The sequence below is a fragment of the Haplochromis burtoni genome, unplaced genomic scaffold (assembly GCF_018398535.1).
Source record: "Haplochromis burtoni strain Fernald_Lab_line unplaced genomic scaffold, NCSU_Asbu1 Contig_123, whole genome shotgun sequence".
Classification (NCBI taxonomy): Eukaryota; Metazoa; Chordata; class Actinopteri; order Cichliformes; family Cichlidae; genus Haplochromis; species Haplochromis burtoni.
This window is the reverse complement of record NW_024582484.1, coordinates 945,658-967,508: the sequence shown is the minus strand read 5'-3', so window position 1 is coordinate 967,508 and position 21,851 is coordinate 945,658. Positions and strand designations below refer to the sequence as shown.

At 46.1% G+C, this 21,851-nt stretch overlaps 2 protein-coding genes across 2 annotated transcripts in view; both read right to left on the bottom strand.

Moving 5' to 3' along the window:
* Positions 1–8,969: 8,969 nt before the first annotated feature.
* On the bottom strand, positions 8,970–10,232 carry LOC102312317 (the record flags this gene model as incomplete). Its single annotated transcript, XM_005929369.3, has 1 exon — positions 8,970–10,232. A coding segment is annotated over one exon (912 nt), but the record flags the coding sequence as incomplete, so codon positions are not given.
* A 4,530-nt stretch (positions 10,233–14,762) lies between these two features.
* LOC102311809 (interleukin-1 receptor accessory protein) overlaps positions 14,763–21,851 on the bottom strand; it is a 19,521-nt gene continuing 12,432 nt past the window's right edge. The window contains exons 5-12 of the mRNA XM_005929367.3: positions 21,536–21,746; positions 20,116–20,284; positions 19,961–20,032; positions 17,983–18,112; positions 17,354–17,502; positions 16,780–16,923; positions 15,842–15,985; positions 14,763–15,728 (exon numbers count right to left, since the gene is read on the bottom strand). Of these exons, the coding sequence (XP_005929429.1) occupies positions 15,274–15,728; positions 15,842–15,985; positions 16,780–16,923; positions 17,354–17,502; positions 17,983–18,112; positions 19,961–20,032; positions 20,116–20,284; positions 21,536–21,746 (1,474 nt within the window). The 3' untranslated portion in view covers positions 14,763–15,273. The remainder of the gene's footprint in view (positions 15,729–15,841; positions 15,986–16,779; positions 16,924–17,353; positions 17,503–17,982; positions 18,113–19,960; positions 20,033–20,115; positions 20,285–21,535; positions 21,747–21,851) is intronic.

Here is a 21,851-nt window from a genome sequence, read left to right as displayed (position 1 = left end):
CAAAAGGAAAGTTTGAGGCCTAATCTTGAAAGTAGAGATAGTGTCTGTCTCCTGAATCCAAACTTCCCTGTCCTGTGTTGAGGACAGCAGAGGGTGTCCACATACTTTTGGTCACGCGGGCGTCTCCTGCACTCCTGGAAACACTAAAAACTTTGGAGTGATGCTGTATTCAGATGTAGCAGGTGTGATGAGTTTTCAGGAAGCTTTCTGATTCGAGGCACGCTAAGAATTAAAGTTTTGTGAGTTTGCTCTTCGTCTGTTACCAGTTAAACCAGTCTGACCGTCCTCCTCCTCGCCCTCACCTCCCTCTCTTCTCAGGAACAAAAGGAGGCCTGCGACTCCCCAGAGACGCCCCCCCTCACATCCTCCTCCACCCCGATCCGCCCACGCAGGTAAAGATGATGGGTTTTACTTTCTCCCTGGGGGTTCTCAACATGGGGTCCTGGCCCTGCCACGGGTCCCCTGAGAGCGAAGCAGGACCGAGGGAAAGATGGGAGCGAGCCGTGTCCGTGGCGGGCCGACCGAGGAGGGTATCTCTAATGAGAAGGTTAAGACTGGCTGCAGATGTCCGACAGATTGGAGGCTCTTTTAGGGCTGGAGGGACCCGGAATCTGGCAGGAATGTGAAAGGAGGGTCGCTCTGGATCACAGGCTCTGAGTGTCGGCCAGGGAGAGGGGTCATTAAAGAGGGCGGCCGGCTGAAACTCGATCCACACCGGCTTACCCGGGAAACAACCCGACAGCTTGGCTCGCCTCAGATTGCTGCAGCTAATGAGTCGACACATTTCACACAGGTAAGCTTTCTCAGCTCGCCACTTGTTTCAGTTTCTGGACGGAGGACCTGAGCTCAGGTTTCTGGGGTTTTTCATCTTCTACACCCACTAAACCTCCACCTGCCCTCCGCAGCAACACTCAGCGTCACTGAGCCACTGAGCTGCAGCAGCTACAACTACACACTGACACCTGAACAAGTGCTTTACATCAGTTAAGCTGGGATGAAATAAAGGCACGAAGAACCTTTTCAAAGTCTCTGAAGCATCAGTCAGGTCACACAGCCTTACGTGTTCAGTCTTTGTCTAATATTACTGTAATGAACTTTAACCTTTAACATGCGAACTGAGGCCTGCACGGTCTGAACTCAGGGTTGGACGTCCACTCCTGGGAAGACTGCAGCTTTGTGCACACACGGAGAGGAACTCTGTGTTCAGTATCTGGCCTGAGGATCAGCCAGGGATCGAACCTCCTGATTAGCAGACGACCTCCGGAGCTGCAGCCAGTGATTCACAGTGTTTCAGCATTTTGCCTCAGTTTATGTTAAACAGATAATGACACAGTGTAGTATCTCATGTGTTTTAGTGCATTTTTATTCACCTGATTTAAAGACCTGCTAACTACAGTTATGTTCAGATACATAAAACCAGAGCAGAGCCAGAGCTGTACACCCAGGCTAAAAGTGAAGGACAGTCCCAGTTTCCTGCTGATGCACACAAGTACAACACGATTCAGTGTATGAGTGCCATAAGAATAACAGAGAGACTTTTAATTAGAAATTCATTTGGAATATGAATCTGCAGGCGACGTTAACCTCCTGTTTAAACACAACAATTAATGAAGGAAGAGTGGCGAGATAAAGAACGCCTGCACACACTGCTCTGGACTGTGTGTGTGTGTTTAAACGTTATCGATTCTTCTCTAACAGTAATTAGCTGATTGATGAGGGAGCTTCACAGTCAGGACTGCACACACACACACACACACACACACACACGGTGACAGACTGACCGAGCATCCGCCATGTTGTCGCACTAATTGCTTTTAGGTAATGCGTCATGTATAAGTGTATGGATGATGCTGACCTCTGACCTCTGGATGGAGTGATCAGTGAGAGAGAAAACCTGATGAGATGTGATGAGAGTCCTGCCGCTGCGTCGGGTTAATGTGCGTTTAGAGAACAATGAGGAAGTGAAGGGCGAGTGGACACGCCGAGGATCAAACAGCCAGCCAGGAGAAAATAGATGAAAAAATAGAAATGAAAATAAAGACTACACAGTCGCCTCTGTTGGTGCACAGCGAGTGTTTTCATTGGTTTATCATGGGTTTATAATCTGTAGCTGATGGATTTAATAAGAGATAATCCTGTTTGGCATGGATGCCTAACTTTATTGTAACACCTGAGCAGAGACACTGTGACTCTCTCACTCTTATTTATATTAATAATAATTAATAAATAAAAACCAAAGTAAGAGGAAAATCGATATGAGACAATCTGAAAAAGTGCAAAATGGTAAAATTTGTGTTAAGGAACAGAAATCAGCATATTAAATATAGATGAGTGTGTGTGTGTGTGTGTGTGTGTGTGTGTGTGTGTGTGTGTGTGTGTGTGTGTGCGCACGTGCGCTGAGTTTAATGGTTGATGAGTCCTAATGGCATTCTGTGTGATGATAAGTAACTACACAGCCAACTGTCTTCTGTACAATTAACTCACGTGTCACACACACAGACACACACACACACAAAAAAACACACACACACACACACACACACACACACACAGACAATGAGGTGGAACCATCACTGAATCGTATTTGGACAAAAGGTTAAAGGTCCCCGTGAGCTACCATCCATGGAGCTGCCAGATCCACGCTCTGTAGCTAACTGGCTAACAGCCTCCATGTTGGCTTACTGTGGAAATGACAGGTTTCTCCGTCTCATCCAGGTCGGGGGTTAGTCTGAGCGGAGATGCCCAGACGTCCCCTTCCTGGTCACTTCCTCCAGCTCTTCCAAGGACTCCCAAACAACCCCAGAAACATAATCTCTACCCCTGGTCTCTGGTCCACCGGGCGCTTGTCCTCCCAGCTGTACACGCCCAAAACATCTTGTCCAGGAGGCACCCTGGTCAGATGCTAACCCCGAGTCCCTGCTAAATGATCAAGGCCCTCTCCCTCTCTGAGAGCCCTTGTGAAGAAGCTCGTTTCCACTGATTTCATCCACTTTCATTCTTTCAGTCACTGCTCACAGCTTGTGACTGCAGGCTGAGGGCAGAGAGCTTATAGCAGTGGAGTGGTTTGGGTGCCTATCAGTGAGCCCTATCACTGATCAGGGAAAATCAGTGAGATCAGAAAACCTCTCTGATGATTACAAAATCAAAGGACCAGTTCACCCTGCCCAGGCCAGGGCGACTGGGGCCCCGCCCTGGATCCAGGAGGAAGGGCTGGAGGGCAAGTGTCTGGTGGACGGGGACAAACCTGTCACCTACAAGTCATTGATGTCAGAGGACATTAGCTTATTTTATGGAGCTGGTGTGAGTGTGCTGTACACATAAAGATGCTGAAAAAACCTGTAAATGTCCATCAGCTTCCCCTGCTTCAGCTGTAACAGGTTAACGATCGAACAACCCTCAATTTTTATTCTTGTCATTTCATGATGTCAAACAGTCCGAGTTCTTCCACCACCACAGAGTGACGTTACAGAGGATCCAAGCACACCGCTGTGGTTCGAGGAGTCAGCTCTGAATTCTGCTTCCTGTCACAGAGGACTGGAAGACGAAAGTGGACACAGAGAGTTATGGTCTGATCAAAGCTCAGGAAAGATGAACGAGCATTCGATATGGACTAAAAACATGCGGAAGTGAAGCAACTGTGCAAAAGTAAGGAGACAGAAGTCAATACAAGCATCTAACGCCACATCCGGATATATCAAAACTGGCACGTTAGGCCCTGAAGTACTTATTTGATCATCTGACTGTATATTCGTGTCTTCGTGTTTCCGTAGACTCTCAGAGAAAATCAGAGTAAACTGATCAAAGTCAAAGTGAAAAGAAATGCGGCGGAGGAGGTCGAGGAGGCGGGCGAAGGAATTTTCAGTCAATGGTGGATCAAATAACGGCGGTCGCGTGTTGCAAGCGTGCATTGAATGTAAATTTGCAGAGACGACCTTTGGTACAGTAGGGAACACACACACACACTGTAATTAATAACCAGTTGAACCAGTCCACACTGGGAACATCAGACTGGATTACACATAAATATCTAAGCTGGTAACGCTGTGGTTGGGGGGTTGATGGGGTGTGTGCAGCTCTGTTTCCTTTACACTTTCCTCCACCTGTCCTTAGCACGTCAGCTATAAAAGAACTGATTGTGTTTCTTCTGTATCTGACCAATGATGTGACGGCTGTTTGGTCAGTTCCTCTGATAAACTGTCCAAGACGTCAGAGCTCCAGTTTGTTGCAGCCATAGAAGCTAGCTAGCATTATCTGATAGCGTTCCACTGTAAATACGGTGATGTATGGCTCCCACAAACCAACATGGCAGCAGTCAAAAGGGTTCAAAGCGGCGAGTGACGTGATGGTGAAACTTTCCTCTGTCGGGGCTGCTGGGGGCTCTGATGCATGTTTATTCAGGCTAACGCGCAGCTGTAAATAAAGTTTGAAGACTGCAGCGTTCAGCTGTCGTGCTCATCTTTTATAAATCCAACATGCATGCAGAGGATCTGTGACGCTGCCAGAGGAAACTCCTCTAACTAAACTTTTAATCGATGTCCTGCTGCTGCGGCGGCGTCCTGCTGGCAGGGACGAGAGGGTCTGACTGAGCAGCGGCTCGCATTAATAAACGCTGATGAGCCTGTTTTTCTTTAAAAGCCATTTCTGCTTTATTAGTGCGAGCAGAGTAAAGAGCGACAGGTAGAGACAGATGAGAGGAGCGGGTAAAGGTCATGGTGACAGTGATGCTCAGTGGCGCTCATAGAGCATATCTCCAGCTAATCCCTCTGCTAATACAACCAGTCACAGTCACGCCATTATTTCAGGCTTTAGTCTGAGACCGTGGTAGCAGGAACACTGCACTGGGCTTTTAGCTCATCAGACTCTTTTAGGGGTTTGGGAGTAAAATTTAAGTTTAGGTAAGTTAGGCTTTGACACTTTGTTAAAATGATTAAAATTAGAGTTAAGAGGCCTGTGAATGCATTAATGTCACGGCTGTTCCTTCCCCTACTCATGGACCGGAGCGGGAAGCAGCCAAAGTATGACAACCACTTATCCAGAGTACCTCAGCGCTACTCTTCATCAGAGCCCCCCAAACACAGCCAGCGAGTTTGAAGTGGATTGGTTTAACAGCTGCTGAGATAAGCAAAGAAAAGAGACGGAGATACGGAAGTTTCTTCGTGTGGAAACACCCTGTTTGTTAGTGGAAGTGACCTGGAATAGAGCCTGTTTGTTATAGTCATCGGCCTTTCTGCTGTTGTCTATGAATGTGAAGGTTTAGTAACTGCAAATACTTAAATACTGTAGCATGAAATGATCATACTTCATAGTCCACACAGCGTCGTTGTCACAGCGAGGAGGCGGAGCAGTCGCCCCCCTGCAGCATACCTGCATTGTTCTGACAGACAGTGAAGCAGCACCAGTCCAACTGTTTGCTTGTGACTGTGTTGTTGGCTGTTTTGGGCGGAGCATAGATTCTCACGCCGCTGTTTCCTGGAACACATTTCTGTGAGACTGTGCCACAAATCATTGTTAAAATACACGGAGGTGCGTTTGCTGCTCTCTGCAGACGAGCTGTCGAACACCATCAATGAGCTGCTATTGATCTCTGCGTGCACACAGCAGGAGATGATGGATGATTTAAATTTAACACTCAGGTTTTTTGTGTTTCAGGGCTTCAGCCAAAGACGCCACTTAAACATTAATTCATTAGAAAACAACTGCAGCAGTTCAAAAACAGCTAATGTCACTGGTCTCTGGCTCATACGTCTCTGACCGGGTTCAGCGGTTTGTGTCTCAGCTGAAGGTGGCGTGTGAACTGCCAAAGCCTTCCCTGTGCAGTGAGGAAACAGCGTGTTTGTGCAGTTTGGTAGATACCTGCTGGATGAAGGTCGAGCTCACCTGATCACCAGGAGAGGAGCTGGACCGCAGGACGGATACACTCACATCCTGGTCCCTGGACGTCGGGCTATTCTCCGGTGAATGAGACGGTTGTGTCAGTAAAGTTTGTGCTTACATTTGTACTTTGGTGATAATTTCTAACAGTAAGGAATCACATGAAAAGTTAAACCAGAGTCCAACCAGTAATTCTCAGGAGCAGTTTATTAAAAGATGCACAAAACAAGAGCAGGCCAGCAGACCAATAACTGAAACTCCCTGAAACCAGCCACCTAATCTCACCCAATTGATTCAATTTTATTTACATAGCATCAAAACACAACAACTCAAGTCACTTTACATTGTAACGAACTTACAGTAATACAGAGAAAAACCCAACAATCATATGACCCCCTATGAGCAGCACTTTGGCAACAGTGGGAAGGAAAAACTCCCTTTTAACAGGAAGAAACCTCCCGCAGAAGCATGTGGCCTGTCTACATTCCCAGTGACCAACAGGGAGAGCACGAAGACAGTACAAAGACACTCTGTGGAGCCAGAGATTAATAACAAGCCTTCCTGTGTTTGCTTCACTTTCCTGTTACTTAGTTTCTCGTGGCTCTGTTCCTGTTGGGTTCAGCTCTGATGTTGGTTTATGTCAGAGGGAAGGCTCAGATCTCCCAGCTGAGTGGCTTCCCTTCTCTTTGGTAACTTTGGCGCGCCTTCTGTTGGCCATGGTTAATTTCTTTTGCTTCTTCTTAGATGTTAATAACTGACAGATTTCTTGGAACCACTTCACTCTTTTTAGTTAGGCGGGACGTGATGTGTAGAAAGACTTTCTGGGGGTTGTGACAGTTGACAGTAAGAATTCAGGTTTTTTATTAATCCATGCGTGCTGCCCTGATAAATATATAAACCTCATGAAAACAGAGGCGATACGCAGACTGTGCGTACTAACTCTGGACACACAGGAACTCCCACACTCAGGCTGGTGGTCGAACAGCGACACCTGCTGGTTTGTGCTGATTTTCCCACCTGAAGTCACTTGTTACCGTCAACGGATCAGATTTGTTTAGGAAGTTGTGTAAATGACTCAGAAGTGCTTTCTTAATCACATCAGCAAAGGATGCGCTGGAGGATCCTTTGTAAAGGAAAGCAGGTAATGACATCCCACAATTCATAGCTGTGGACCAACATGTTCATTAATGATAATGTGTTTTCCATTTCATGCCATAACATGTTTGAACCTGTGTCAGGAAAAGTGATTAAGAAAAGACGTTTGATGAGAATGTCAAAATAAAAGTCCTGCAACTACATTTTAGCTGCTCAGTGACTATTTCTGAGCCTCAGTCAGTGAAGCACAGAAGAAGCTCACAATCATTAGCATTAAACATGTGCTCCCAAAGAGCCAAGACATCTGACGGTGAAACACATTCCTCCAGCAGAGGTGGAAAAAACAATCACCTCAACTGTTTCAGCACGTTTTCCACAATCCACTAAAAATGAATAATTAAAAGAAATTTCAGATGCCAAACAATTATCATCGTCAACACAGATTTTTATTAACCAGTGTCTCTTTATAGAAATGGTATCACATCACGTACAAGCACGTTCAGTCTGTCCACGTAAAGATGAGCAGTGCCATCTCTTTATTAGTCATCAAAGAAAAGCAGGGTTTGATCTGAGAACAGCCGCTGACATGCAGAAACAGCAAAGCTACAAGAGGAGATAACACTGATTAAAGGTCTCGGGTGAAAACAGCCGGGGCTGTGGAAACATTATGAAATCAACATAAATAACGAGGGACTCCTTTTCTATTAGAAAACACAGAGACTAAAGTAAGATATATAAAAATAAGGCATTTCCAGTTATTTTATAGGTGAACTGTGATTTTGTTAGCAGCTAGTGTCGTCACCTGTCGTGTGGTGGCGGGCTGATGAGCTACTTTCATCCATGATACATGAACCTGGATTGTTCTCATGTTCTTGTCATTTATCGTCAGTGGGTGTAGCAGCAGCAGCCCCTTTGTCCACCTGTCAATCAAAGAGGCCACACCCCCAACAATGCAAATTTTAAGCCTTAAGATCATTTAAACAGGAGAGTTAGCCAAAGAGAACGAAACCGTTTGTAAACACGTTGATTTCTGCTGTAAGATCAGACATTTCAACATCTGTGGGGACTGACTCACTGCTGGAGCCTCAAGAGGCCATTAGAGGAACTGCAGATTTTGGCACTTTAGCATTAGCTCAATTTTGAGGTTGATTCTCGTATAAAAGCCTTAAAGATTCAAAGTGTTTTGATGTGTTGGTTTCATATTTTCACTGTGAGCTGTAAATCTTGTGAATTAAGGAAAGACACTGAAAACTTTGTCCCTGAGTTTGTCCTTAAGGCAGCGTTTCTCTGTGGCCTCGATGCAGTTTTACTAGAGACCAAATAAGGGAAACAATACTCTGGTTTATTAAAAGGTGTATTAGCTTCCTCAATATGGACAAAAGTACGGGACCACCTACGTAAGACAGCTGTAAGAGCTGCTTGGCCATGCAAGAGGAACTTTGGAGCGCTGCAGCCTTTGACTCAACAGAGCGTCGGCGACTTTTGCAAACTGTGCGCCCGAACACTCGAGACCTCGTTCAATTACTTTACACAGTCTGTCACTGCATGGCCGAGTGCCTAAAAGCTTCCACTTTGAAATAATACCCCCGAAAGCGTGGTGAAACATTTAGGAGGGAAGTCGGACTTGATGCAACAATGGTTTCCTGTTACAGCACCTACTTCAATTCAAACTGACAACCCCTGAATTCAATAATTAGGAGATGTGACCCAGTACTTTTGTTCATAAGCGTAGTTCTTGTACTATTGCAGAAGTTCTGAAACCTTCAAGATCTGCCATTTAGATCAGCGGTCCCCAACCCCCGGGCCTCGGCCCGGTACCGGTCCGTGAGTCGTTTGGTACCGGGCCGCGAGAGTTGAGGCTCAGGTGTGAAATGTCTGGTTTTCAGGGTTTTTATCGGTGTTCAGCGTTATTTTGTTATCGTTTTTATCGTTAACTCGGTTTTCCTGGGTCTTTTCACGTGTGATATGAATAAATCTTTTTTTCGGTACCGGTACTAGTTTTATTTTGTTGTATTTATCCGCGACACTTTAAAGGCCGGTCCATGAAAATATTGTCGGGCATAAACCGGTCCGTGGCGCAAAAAAGGTTGGGGACCGCTGATTTAGATCATCCTGAAATATACGGATCTCCTGCTCTCCAGAGGATGAACTCTAAAGATTTGAATTACCCCTGGACTTTGCTGTCTATCGCCTCCCTCAGGACAAACCCATCTTAATGTTTCTTCTGACCTCCCAAACACTTGTATTTTCCTGACGTCATTTGAATGCAGCATCTCCTTTGAGTTAGAAATAAAGGTCTTTATCAAAGGGTGGAGTTGGTGCCATTTTCACCACTAGCTCCACCCCTTTTCCCTCTACGATGGAAGAACTTCCTCAGACGTCCTTGAACTGCTCACCGCCTGCTGCTGGTTGTGTTTCCCCATTTTGTTCTCCGGACTGATAGTGAGGGCGGAGTCAGAATCTAGGTGGTGTATGGGGGTGGGGTTAGGAGAGCAGTGAGCATCATGGGCGGAGTTAGGAACTGGGTTGGGGTGTGTTTCTGGGACCGGGTCTGAACGAACCTCTGTCCTATCGCATGGTTCCTGCTGTGTTTGCGTCTCTACTGTAAGCTCCACCCCTGCCCCCTCTACATTACCCATAAACCCAGCGCACCCTGAGCAACTCCTGCTGTGCTGTGGCCCCTCCTCCATATTTATGACCCCTCTCTTGAGGTACCCTCTGGGCCGCGTCCGCCTGTCTCTGCGGCTAACATTGGTACGCCCGTTTCGGTGGCCCTGATTGGTTCTGTCGCTCTGGCTCTGGATCCGTTGAGCCCTCTGCAGGGCCATGGCAGCCAGGTCTGAGTGCGATGATGTGCTGTCGATCAACCTCCTGCCCAGAGCGAGTGGGCGGACGGGCAGTGCCAGCCTCAGCCTGAGCCAGAAGCGAGAGCGCCGCGGTTCAGATCGGGTTCCTCGCCATGTGACGGTGGTGATGGTGGCCTGACGGAGCTGAGGGACCTCCACGCAGGCCAGTTTGCTGACTGAGCGGTAAACCACAGCGATAATAGAGGCTCGGAGACTATTCTCGAGGTACAGACCGAGACGACACTCCAGGAGACTGAAGCTCTTTTCTGCCAGGAAGTTTGGGCTGAGAACCAAGAGGAGGCGGCGGCTCCGCTGCATTGACTGCAGGATGGCCTCTGATAGGTCTGACAGGGGACAGACAAAAAGACTCAAGGACTGCAGCTCAAGGTTCAGCTTACATCCACACGTACACGGGTACTTTTAGCTCTGCCACGAAGGAGACGTGGCAACTTTAGTTTGTCTGATCGTTCCAGAGTTACTGAAAATGTTACGGATAGATCTGCATAAACATTTCACCATAACATTAAAGGGATTCTTCACCTGAGATATGTCAATGTTGGACATTTAGTTGCAAATCTTCATGAAGACACATCAAACTGGGAGACATTGTCTTTATGTTCTCCACAAAATATCAGATATCAGGGGCTTCATTCATTCATGGTGTGACCGAGGCATAGTTTTATTTTTGTGTGTGTGATTCTGAAAATGGAAGACATCAAATAAAAAACACTGACATGAATAATGATGGTGAAAGGAAAAGACTTTTATACCAAAAACAGAAATAAAATAACCACAGTTCACAGCGTGACAAAGTGCAGGATGCATTCTCTCATTACAATACTGATTGTTCAGGTTAGAGATAAATAGCGTAGCATATTTTAGTAAGAAAAATATACAATGAGAGCTGATTTTTTGTTGAAATATCAAATATAAAGTGGAAAATAAAGAAAGTGCACAGTAATTAACAAACAAATAACAGGTTACTCAATGCTGATATCTAAAACCTGCAGTGCATGAAGCATGAATCCATACTTGGTTTTTCTTGTGTTGTTTAGCAGGTACGATAACTCCTCTATGCAGATGACACCCAGCTTTACCTCTCTGCTGGCGTCTGTGCAAAAACTCCTCAACGTCACAACTATCCAAGCGATGTCACATGTGTGCACGCACAAATCACACAGGGAACCGTACCCACCAGTCTTTAAGAAAATGTGGGTGTTCCCTGACTGGTTCCTGGAGGTTGCTGTTACTGGGTGAAACTGGTTGTACCAAAGACCTTGGATGCTAACAGATTGCTGTAGCTGTACCTACGTTGAATGAAAGTGTCCGATTTGTCTGAAAACACTGTCAACTACTGAGCGGTAATGAAATCACTTGTTGCCATGTTTGCCTTCAAAGTAAAAGTTGTACTTTTTGAGTGGATTTCAGTTCTAAGGCAGAACTTTGTCTTTGAAGGCAAACTATTCATTTCGCACTTTAAGTTTTACGACTGTCTGGTGGTTATTTAGTGGGTATTTTCAGATAAGTCAGTATCTTTCATACACACTACAGGTGATTGTGTAGTGACCTGCTCATTAGGCAGGTGTTGTGCTCTTTGTAACCAATTAAAATGACGACTACATTCAGCTACAGAGGACATACAGATATATAAATGGAAATGCTCCCCGTCTGTGGCACATGTGATGTGTTAGCATCCATTGTATGGATTTGAATAAATTTTGTATAGATGGTCATGGCCCCCCCCTCCCCGAGGATGACTCTTACCCACTTTGTTATCCTGACACCTCTCCACGAGTCCCACCAACAGGTGACCTTTGGTTTTTAACAGATATGTAGAAAAAAACGATAGAACCCATATGAACCTAACACTGAATGCTAACATGATACAGATATAGGACTTGATTTTAATCCACCTCTATAGTCTATTAGTGTGTTAACTGTGTGTTACGATTTGAATAACATGTGTTTAAGGCTATTTTGTGCATGTTTGCACAAAACACTGTAAAGTAAAACCAGACCTCTTTTATAAAGCACCAGTTTAGAAAACACAAAAGTTTTTAACTCTGGACAAACAAAAAAAATGAAATACATAAATGTGATAATGACACGTGTGATAATGAGTGGATACTGTAGATGATGAAATGGCAGCTAATATCAAAGTTAAATGAAAATGAGTGAAATTGAAAACCTGTAAAACAAACACTTCTATCGAAGCATCTGCATCGTCCTCCTCCCGCTCTCGAGGGCGACCAGCTTTAACGGCATCGTGACTTCAGCTCCAGGACTGACAACACAGACTTCCTGTTGTAATGAACACTGCAGCCTCTAGGGGCGCTTTCAGCATTTTAACTAACGAACTAACCCTTTAAAAATGTTAGTCTGGAGCTCGTTTTTAGCCATGCTAGCAGCTTTGCAGTAAGGACGGTAACATCCACGCTTGAACGTTGATGTTCAATGAACCACTTCAAACAATCACGGTTTCCACAAAGATGAACTCATTTCCCCAAAGCACGATTAATTGGTCCTTCGAGAGCCGGAGCCCTGGAATCGACATTCACCGAGGGGAGAAGAGACACGCTGTAAGACTGACGTCAGTCAGGAAGTTCCTGTAGTAAAGTCCCGAGACGCTAAGCAACGCCAAGTAAGTTGGAGAGTGACTCTATAATCGCAACTGGGTTTGTCTCCAGAAGCTGGGTTTGTGTCCCGCAACTGGGTTTGTGTCCCGAGAAATCACCCTGGGTTTGTGTCCCGAGTGTCCCTTCATTGGGGTTTTGTCGCGCGACTGGGTTAGGGTCCCGAAAGATTGGGTCGGTGTCCCGAGTGTAACGGTGAGAGTTCGAAGTAGGCCTAATTTGTGTTGTTGTTGTTGTCATATGCGTTTGTGTGAATGCTGCGGAGCAGGTGTGGTCTGTGACACGGTTGTTGTTGTTATCATAGCTTCCCGAGCAAGTAAGACTGCATCACAGGGAGACAACGCATTCATGCAAGAATTCACTCCCAGCAGCGCGAGATATTCATATTCTAATACAAAACTGTGATTTTGAGGGTAAATTGGTTGCTGTAAAATGTTTAGATTCAAGTCTTAGAAATTTTCAGAAAACATAGCAGCCTTGAAGAGTGTGTGGAGAAGGCCAGCCCACATCAGCAGCAGTTAAGATATGCTCTGGTGAATGGCTTTCCCCCACCCCTTGCTGACACAAAATGCTTAGATTATTCTTTGGGTTGGTAGGTAAATATTTAAACAAATGATGTGCATAGAGGCACTTGACCTGTGTGAAAGACTGTCGTCTTATTATGAGCCATTGTTGAGATATAGAGCACACCTGTGAAAACAACTAATATGCTGAACCCTGTATGAAACATCTAAAAGTACATGATGGAGAAGCTGAATTGAATATGAAAGTGCACGTCTTTGCCACTGTGGGCAAAGCACGCAACCACTGTGTGAGGTTGCGTTGTGGTCTCTTCTGAGCTGATGAGCAAGCTACACATTATCAGATCGAGAGCTGGCTGAGAACTCATCAAAGAGAGGGAAACAGAACTATGATAACTGTGATAACTGGAGTGTGCAGCGTTTCTGTGAGTTCAGCTTCTTCTTTCAGATGTGCAGCAGTTTTTCTGCATCTTGACTCATGTGTGTAGAGCGTTCATAGCATCAGCATCATGATTCTATGAAAAGCACATGAACCAGAAGCTATGGTGGTGATGACAGCAGTTTCCTATGAACATCACCTAATGCTGTGCCACTGCACTGTGCATATGATGACACTCTGAAGACTGCTGGGATCATAACAGCAGTAAGATAACTGGACCCAGCACCCTTTCCACAGAGGGGTTTTTCTGCAGAGCGTGGACAGTGGAGGGGTCATAAGTACCCCCCTCGCAGGACGAAGGCCTGAAGTGAGGTGATGGGGGTTGATAGAGGCCATAAAACTAGAGTGCTGAAGAGGTCTGCAGCTTTCATGATAGCTGAGACCCATGTTGACAAACAACAAAACCAACTGGTATGTTTGAATGTTTATTCTACATACATTTGGACTCTGGTCCTATGGACAGTGATGGAAACAACTGGAAGAGACTATCATGACGCCCTGCAGAACTCAAACCACTCTGCATAGATGATGGGTGATCACCGCAAAGCTGGATGTTTTTGAAAATGTTACTTTCTTATTTTAACTATTAAATTAAAAATTCATTTGTTTGCTCGTAGGATGCAGTTTGCCATTGGATGAGATCAATGAGGAGTACTTTTACAGTAATTTAGGGTGATTTGACATATGCTGAGTATAAAAATGTTTGCATTGAAACTGTCAGACATGAGGTGATCATACCTGGGAACTTTTCTAGCATAAAGGTCAAAAACGGGGGAATGTTAGAGTTTGTATTGTTGATTGTCATTTATGCTTAGAAATATTTACTTATATATGCTTAGAGTTTTATAATTAGTTGTAGATTGGTAGAGGTTTGAGCCTTAATAGTCTGCAAACTTTGTGTGCACACCTACATCCTGGGAGAGGTCGTACCTTGTCTTATTGTTTCATGGTAGGATAAACGTATCTATATCTGTTTTAGGCTACGTGCCTTTTGTTTAGATGAACTGCTGGACTTCCAGACCAGCAGGTTTAGGGAAGTCATTTATGGGGTCACACTCTGACCCCACACACACACACACACACACACACACACACGACTCACACACACACACACAACACACACACACCACACACACACACACACACACACACACACACACACACACACACACAGGCAAGGTACTCTTTGTTGTATGTAGACGTCATATGTTAATGAACCTATGCATATTCATGTAACCTCAATAAAAGGGCAGTGTTACGGGGGAGCGGACGAGAGCAACTGGGGTCAAGCGAAGGAACGGCGTTTGTCCGGTTCTCTCCCGTGCACGAGAAACATGAAGAACTTTGTCTACTTCGTGTCTTGCTTGCTGTGTAATTATATTGTCTTCAACGTTTCAGCGAATAGGTTTATGCTACAAACCTATCAGGGAGATTTACATTTTCCTTTTTAAATATCTGCACAGCTGTTAGAGGATTAGTGTGAAATATGACTCGCACATACATGGACGTCTGTCCTCTGAGCTGCACGTGCGGGTTTTGGCCAAACATCACCTGAAGAGGAAACAAGGTGGAGCACAGTCTCATTAACCCAGGATGCTGAAACGTGCCATTTGTTCATAATGCGACACTGATAAAAACATTAGCTTGTTGATGGGAAATGTTTTCTGGTGTAAATACTGACAGAGCTGCTAGCATGGCTGTGGACTTTTTCATATCCTTAAAGGGAAAATGAAACTTTGTTTCATAAAATGAATAAATCTGAGTCAGTCCTGGTCAAAAGCATGACTATAATAACTGTCATTCAGAGAAACCACGAGCCTTCCCCAGGCTGAGCTCCACCAGCTGTAACTGTTCTCAGAGAGCTGCTGCTACGCTGCAGAATTCAGGACTTTCTGCGGGTCTTTGACGGTGTTGCTGATCAGCCCCGTTTGGGAGTTTGTACTGTTCTGACTGTGAAGCCTCATCAGCGCCACCTCCTTACTGCTCTCTTCTTCGTCCTCCCCTCGGCTGCTAACCCTCCTCACGGGCAACTCCACCCTCAGCCTCTTCCAGAAGCGTGATGACAGCTCTCTGGACTTGTCCCCCTGCCATCGGACCAGCGCCAGAGCCACCCGGGCCCGCCTCAGCTCCCTGACCCAGCCCTTCCTCCGGACCGGCTTGTACTGGACCAGGATCACCCGCAGGTGCCCAGCTAGCGCCATGGTGTCAATGCCGGCCTTAAGCTCCAGCAGAGCCTGGGAGCCCTGCGAGGCGTAGCCGGGACTGACGACCACCAGGAGGCGCCTGCTGCGAGCCACGAAACTCAGAGTCTCATCTGTGATGGCTGCAGGGAGAGAGGGATAATGAAGGATGGACGGATGGATGGATGACGTGTGTTTTGGTTCACCTGTTCAGTGTGTGTGTGTGGTGTGTGTGACAGCACACGTGAGTACTCACTCCCGCCGGGCAGGCTGTCTCGGTCGAAGATGCACACCGAGTACCCGAGCTCGTTCTCCAGGACTCTGCGCAGCGTCAACAGAACAAACTGCTCCTCCTCACTGTTCCTCGCATACGAAATGTACACGTCGAACTCCTTATCATCTGAACACACGCACACACACACACACACACACACACCATTACAGAGGGGAAACTTCTGAGCTTCAGTCGTCAGGAAGTCAGGGCGTAAATGTCACCCACACATGTCGAGTCAGCGAGATAAAAGTGAGTGGAAACTGATCTGATAAAGCGCCTCCTCCTCCTCCTTCTTCTTCATTCTCTACAAAACTAAACTGAACAGTCTCACTCAAGGTTTTGGACTTTTCAAATATGCTGCATGTTTCAGTGAATCGCTGCTCTCCACGTCTGTTCCCATTTTTCCACATGACATGAAAACGTCCCTGCACACACTGCTCAGACGTCCTGTGTGACATTTCTGGTATGCACAAGTTTCATTTGCAGATAAGATACAATCTTTTTCTACCACGACATGTGAAAAATGTCAAATTTTGCCTCCGATCGAGATAAAGCGAGGGGATTTTTCTGTGAGAAGCTGACCGAGTGTCCTCGAACGCAAACATGTAGCTCTGGAGTGATTTTAGGGTCACAAACGTTCTCCTTTAATAAACTAAATGCTGCAAGCGCAGCCAGGCAGCGCGACTCGTAGAGAAGAAATTTAGTGTCAGGGCATAAAAAGTGAAGTGACACTGCAGATATTTCAGTTACCTGGCCAAAAACAAGGCTGTAGCTTTATTACCTCGTGTTTTACACCCCGAATATGCAGAATCATAATCGCACAAAAAGGTGATAAAAACGGTGCGTCTGAGGGTTCATCTGACTGCGGGTCATAAAGGGAACGGGCGAGCAGGTGGAGGGAGCTGGGGGCGGGGTCTCACCTGTGTGCCGCTCGTCTGTGCCAAACCAGGAGCGATAGAGCAGCAGCAGCTCCAGCCAGAAGACGTGATAAACCACGAAGAGGATCAGCATGAGGAGCAGAGTGACGCCGAGGCCGCAGCCCAGCTCCAAGGTGGGCAGCGACACTGCAACACAAACACACCTGAGGCCTCAGTGACGGCTAAGCCACGCCCCCACGGACAGAAAACAACACAGGGCAGGGGGTCTTCATCATTTCATTGTAACAAACCTGTAAGAAATGGAACGACACCTGTGCTTTTGATGCTTTCTATCTAACGCTGCTCGAGCTCAAGAGCGCCCCCTGTGGGAGTCCACAGTGGGAGTTCTACATTACGCTGGACGTTATCTATGGTTTTGTCATCGACACCTTGGTCTACTAAAGACGTCACAGGTGTTGGGTGGGGATCACCCAGGACCATAATTCCCAAATCGAACTTCCTGTTTGTTCACTGAGACCTGAAGCTCATCTGGAAAGTGTTTACTGAGCTTGAGTTTCAGATGCATGACGAGCCTTTAATGTGAAACATCCACACGGCGTGAGCAGCGCTTCCTCACCTTCCTCCTCCAGCTGAGCTCTGCGGGTATCGAAGCCTCGCTCGTTCTTCACGGAGCAGTAAAACTCTCGCTTCAGGTCTTTGGACTGGAAGTCCTGGATCACGAGGATGTTCTCGATAGTCAGGTCCCTGAAGTGGTCTCTCACCACCCTCAAAGCACAAAAAGAAGTGACATTTCAAAATAAAAGCACGCTTTCTGCAGGAATTTACTCTCCGCTGCTTTCGTCTGATAGTTCGAGTTGTTTTAAATATGCTGTGCTGCTGATGTCTCGCAGCCTAGTATATATATCAATAAAGTAGTGTTTCAAGTTTGTTACATTTAAACAGCTCCTTTCACATTATAAGCACTGAGGCTACAGATGCACTTTACACATTTTATCTTGTTTTTGTAAAACACTCTTTGAGTTGAACTTTAATTCACTATTTTGAGCTTTTTACTGAAAGGTTTGGAGTTAATTCCAACGGTGCAAAAATAGGAGACGCTGATGAAAGTGAAGGAGGCGTCATTTAAAATGAAAAAGCAAAAACCTTAGCAGTGGTCAGCGCTCTTATCATCAAGTTTATTTGGAGATGTGACTTTATAACAAGCGCCGTGCAGAGCGGCCGCTGGCGCACGCGCTCTGTTCGCACCTGTTAATTTGTGTGAATCGATCAGGAAGTTTGTCCAGCGTCTTCCCATCAACTGTCCACCAGATCTCCCGCCACGGTTTGTCCAGGACGAACGGAAGCTGACCTCTGCACACCAGACGCACCTCGGTGCCTGAAGAGACAGAAGGATATTCATTTCAGTGCAGGATGAAGGTAAAGTGTTTCCTCCTGCAGGCGTGGATGTTCACGTTAAACAGTTCACTCCACTCGTGGATCTGCACGATGTCATAGAGTGGGAATATCCTAATGTGGTCGTTTTGAACTGCGACTCGCGCAAAGCTGCACGTGGAGCTGGAAATGAGCGGCACACGTCCAACTTGGTGACGGACATGACTCACAGTGATTTTAGTGTATTCTCTGGATTCATTTCTGTTGAACATTTGCGGTTCATTAAACGATCCGTGCAGAACACATGTTCCCGAGCGTGTTTTTATATCTCGATGTTTCTTTGCTGCGCAGGTTCATAAATGCAGTAATTCGGTCTAATTAACGACCCGTTCAAACTTTTTGGAGTCGCAGTGTTTGCAGCTTTGGAAAACGCAGCTGCAGTTTCATGACTTTCTTTTCCTTTCACAGACAATGACGCTGATATTGAAGTCTTAAACTGCTGCTGATGACGGCGCTGCGGCAGTCGTTTCCTTCAGACATTTATCAGCCTGCTGGCTGCGGTCCTGCTCGCCTCCATCGGCACGACTCACACTGTGTGTGCATGTCGCGTGCGTTGATGGAGCGCGTGTCCGTGCACGCCGTTAGCAGCTCGTTCTGTTTTATGAGACGTTCTCCCGCAGCTTCCACTAATTCTGAGCGGACGATTAACTTTGTGGAAGTCTCAGAGAGCCAGTTTGAAAGAAGCTGCTGGCAGACGAAGTGCCGCCCGTCCGTCTCCGTCACGTCCTCAGAGTCCAGCTGCAGGTGGAAGAACTTCCTCCGCAGAGCCACACGACTCTTCCATCAACTGCTGATGTTGTCCATGCACATCTGGACAAATCAGCCTGGTTAGATTCACCCCTGTCCCCGTCCTCTGTGTTAATGAGAGACGTGGCGTCTGTGCAGACCTTTGTGTTCATCAGTGTGAGCAGGACTGAAGGCTGCTGTAGATCAACCTCATTACACTCAAAATGTTCTTAATGGGTTCAAAGATATCTGTGCAGCACGTTTTATTCAAGCAGGATTTATGTTCCTGCTGTGAAGAAGTCACAGGACAGCCAATCACATCAAGTTATTTGTTTAACATGTGAGCTCTGTTGGTTTTGGTTTTTCTGTTCTTTCAATTTTTTATTCGTCTGCACGTTTTCCATTTTGACCAATCGTTTCTGATCAATAACAAATTAACACTATCGCTCCGTCAACAGCGACCTCCGGCTGTCATCTGCACCGATCAATGCGTCTGCTGCCTCGCATACAAACAGGGTCTCCACAATGCACGACTGCAGCAGCTCAGGGTGAACGACGACACAAAGAAAACCCTTAAAAACTGGATTTTTCCTTCCGGTCCTCATCATGACACATTCCAGCCAACAGACATTTTCTCTCATTCAGGGTCTGCCCCGGGGTCTCCTCCACACTGTTCCCGAAGGAACGGGCACTCCAGCCTGTTCCTGATGGGAACCTGGTCTCAGACTGAGAGGTGCTGAAGCTGGAGGTCATCGCTCCGCAGAGCCAGAAAGACCATGAGGCCACTGAACCCACAGCCCACCAGGACTCTGACTTAGTGCCAGCAATATGAACCAAACAATGGGCCCCAAGGTAAAGCCCAAGGCACGTTTGACCGCCATCTCCAAGTCACGGCAGGGACGGTCAAATGCTCATGAAGTTTATGCAAATCTTTAAATCTACACATAGGAGCGTTTAACACGTCCTCGAGGCCTCTGAGCTGTACAGCTGTATGCTGCAGTACAAACAGGAGAAACGTGCAAAGACAAAGACGACTGAACAGCGCTCGGGGGGTTTGTTCACGTACCTGTTTTGACTGTGAAAATCTGGTCATGTGTGGGGTTCATGATGCTGGGCTCTTTGGGCAGCGAGAGGGGCACTGAGAGTAAATGAGAGCACCGGTTACCTGCACAGTTACTGCCTGTAATCTCTGTATGCGAGTTAGCAGAAACGGTGTCTCACAGATGGCCGTGACGTTGATGCTCCTGGTGAAGTTGAGTGTTTGGTTCCTCCTCTGGTACTGGACTCTGCAGTAATATAAACCCTGATACTGTTCCATCATGAGGTGAACCTGCAGACTGTTTCCTTTCTGCTCCCTGTCGCTGTCCCAGAACGGATACCAGTCGCACACCTGAGAACGGCGAGATTCACACACTTTAGTTTCATCCAGCCCATCCAGACCCGATCTGCAGACGATATCCTGCAGCTCCGCTCGGCTTTACAGCGTGTTTCAGTTCAGCTGTTTGCTTTACTGACTCGTTGACAGAAGGATTAATGAACAGAGCTGCCACGTTTAAGAGAGGAAAAGCACGAATACCACACTGAACATATTCTGTTAATTGAAAGAAGAAGTAAAACTGTTATTGCAGAAACACAGGCATCCCATCGTACGAGGAAGAGAAAAAAACATTTGTGAGAGAAAAAAGATTAATCAGCTATAACGGTGCTGATACGTCTGCGGTTTACTCAGTCATTAGTATCACAAGGTGTATAACGAAACCAGGGAGACTTCTTTACCAAACACATTCATTTCTAGTGAAACATAAAGTACTTCATTGAAGGGATTCCATAAGGCTCAATATTGGTCCCGCTGCTATTTTCAAAATATGGAAAATGACTTTATACAAAGTTAGTTGATAATTGTTAATTCGAATACCCTAAAGTCAAACTAAATATGTTTGTATATCATTAATATGTCATCATTTCACCTCTGGCCCTGAAACAGTGCCTTGATATTCTTTAAAATAATATTTAATAAGTGAAGAAATGTTCTATCGTAGAAAAACATCAACATCAGTCAGAGTAACTAAAGAAAGGTAAAGATAATGTACAGCCATTAGAAAAGTGGCTGACTGGAAATAAAACGGAGCAGCCCAGTAACCATGACTCAAGAGAGCGCCAACATGCAGCGACCAGAACAAACCAATAAATCTGTTACACTGAAGGCTGGTTGGAGATGAACTCAAACGACAGATCGTGTCAGAAGGTGGACGTCGTCCAGCTGCGGCGACTTCGCTTGGTTAAGTCGCTACTCGCAGAACAGACATCGATATGTTTGGTATTTGATTCAGTTTTGAGTTTGTGTTGGGCCCCAATGTTGTGTTCAAAACAATAAAAATGTTTTTATTTGCAGAAACATTACAGATATACTCGATTACTTTTGATCTACTGACATTTAAGAAAATGTCAATTCAATAAAGAACCGAGTGTCTAAAAGGATTTTAATTTGGCGTCATACAGAGAAAGCACTCAGAGGCTGAAGGACCAGGCTTTATGTCAGAGACCAGCATGGTTTTAATGTGATTCTGAGTATCTGAATGCAACAGAATCAAAGCCTGCAGATAAAACAGGACAGAGGTTAACAGCAGTGCTGAAAACTTACCGGGTGCGCCACAAAGTACCACTGGACCTTTGGTGCGCTCTCTGACATCTTGGTGGCGTCCTGCAGGTCTGGACAGTCTAACGTCTTCCCCTCCTGTAAAGGGATCAAGTCCTCAATCGGTGCCACGGCAACCGGAAGCGCACACTTAACAACGTCGTCCGGCCGCAACACTTTGAGGCGGATGGCGATCTTACTGCAGGAGGACTTGTTACTGCAAGTCAGAGACGGGAGACGTCAGCAAGCAGGAACCCCTCCAGAGCATCTGCACATGTTTCAGCTCCGGTCAAACATTCAGATTTTTATTGGGGGGGGGGGG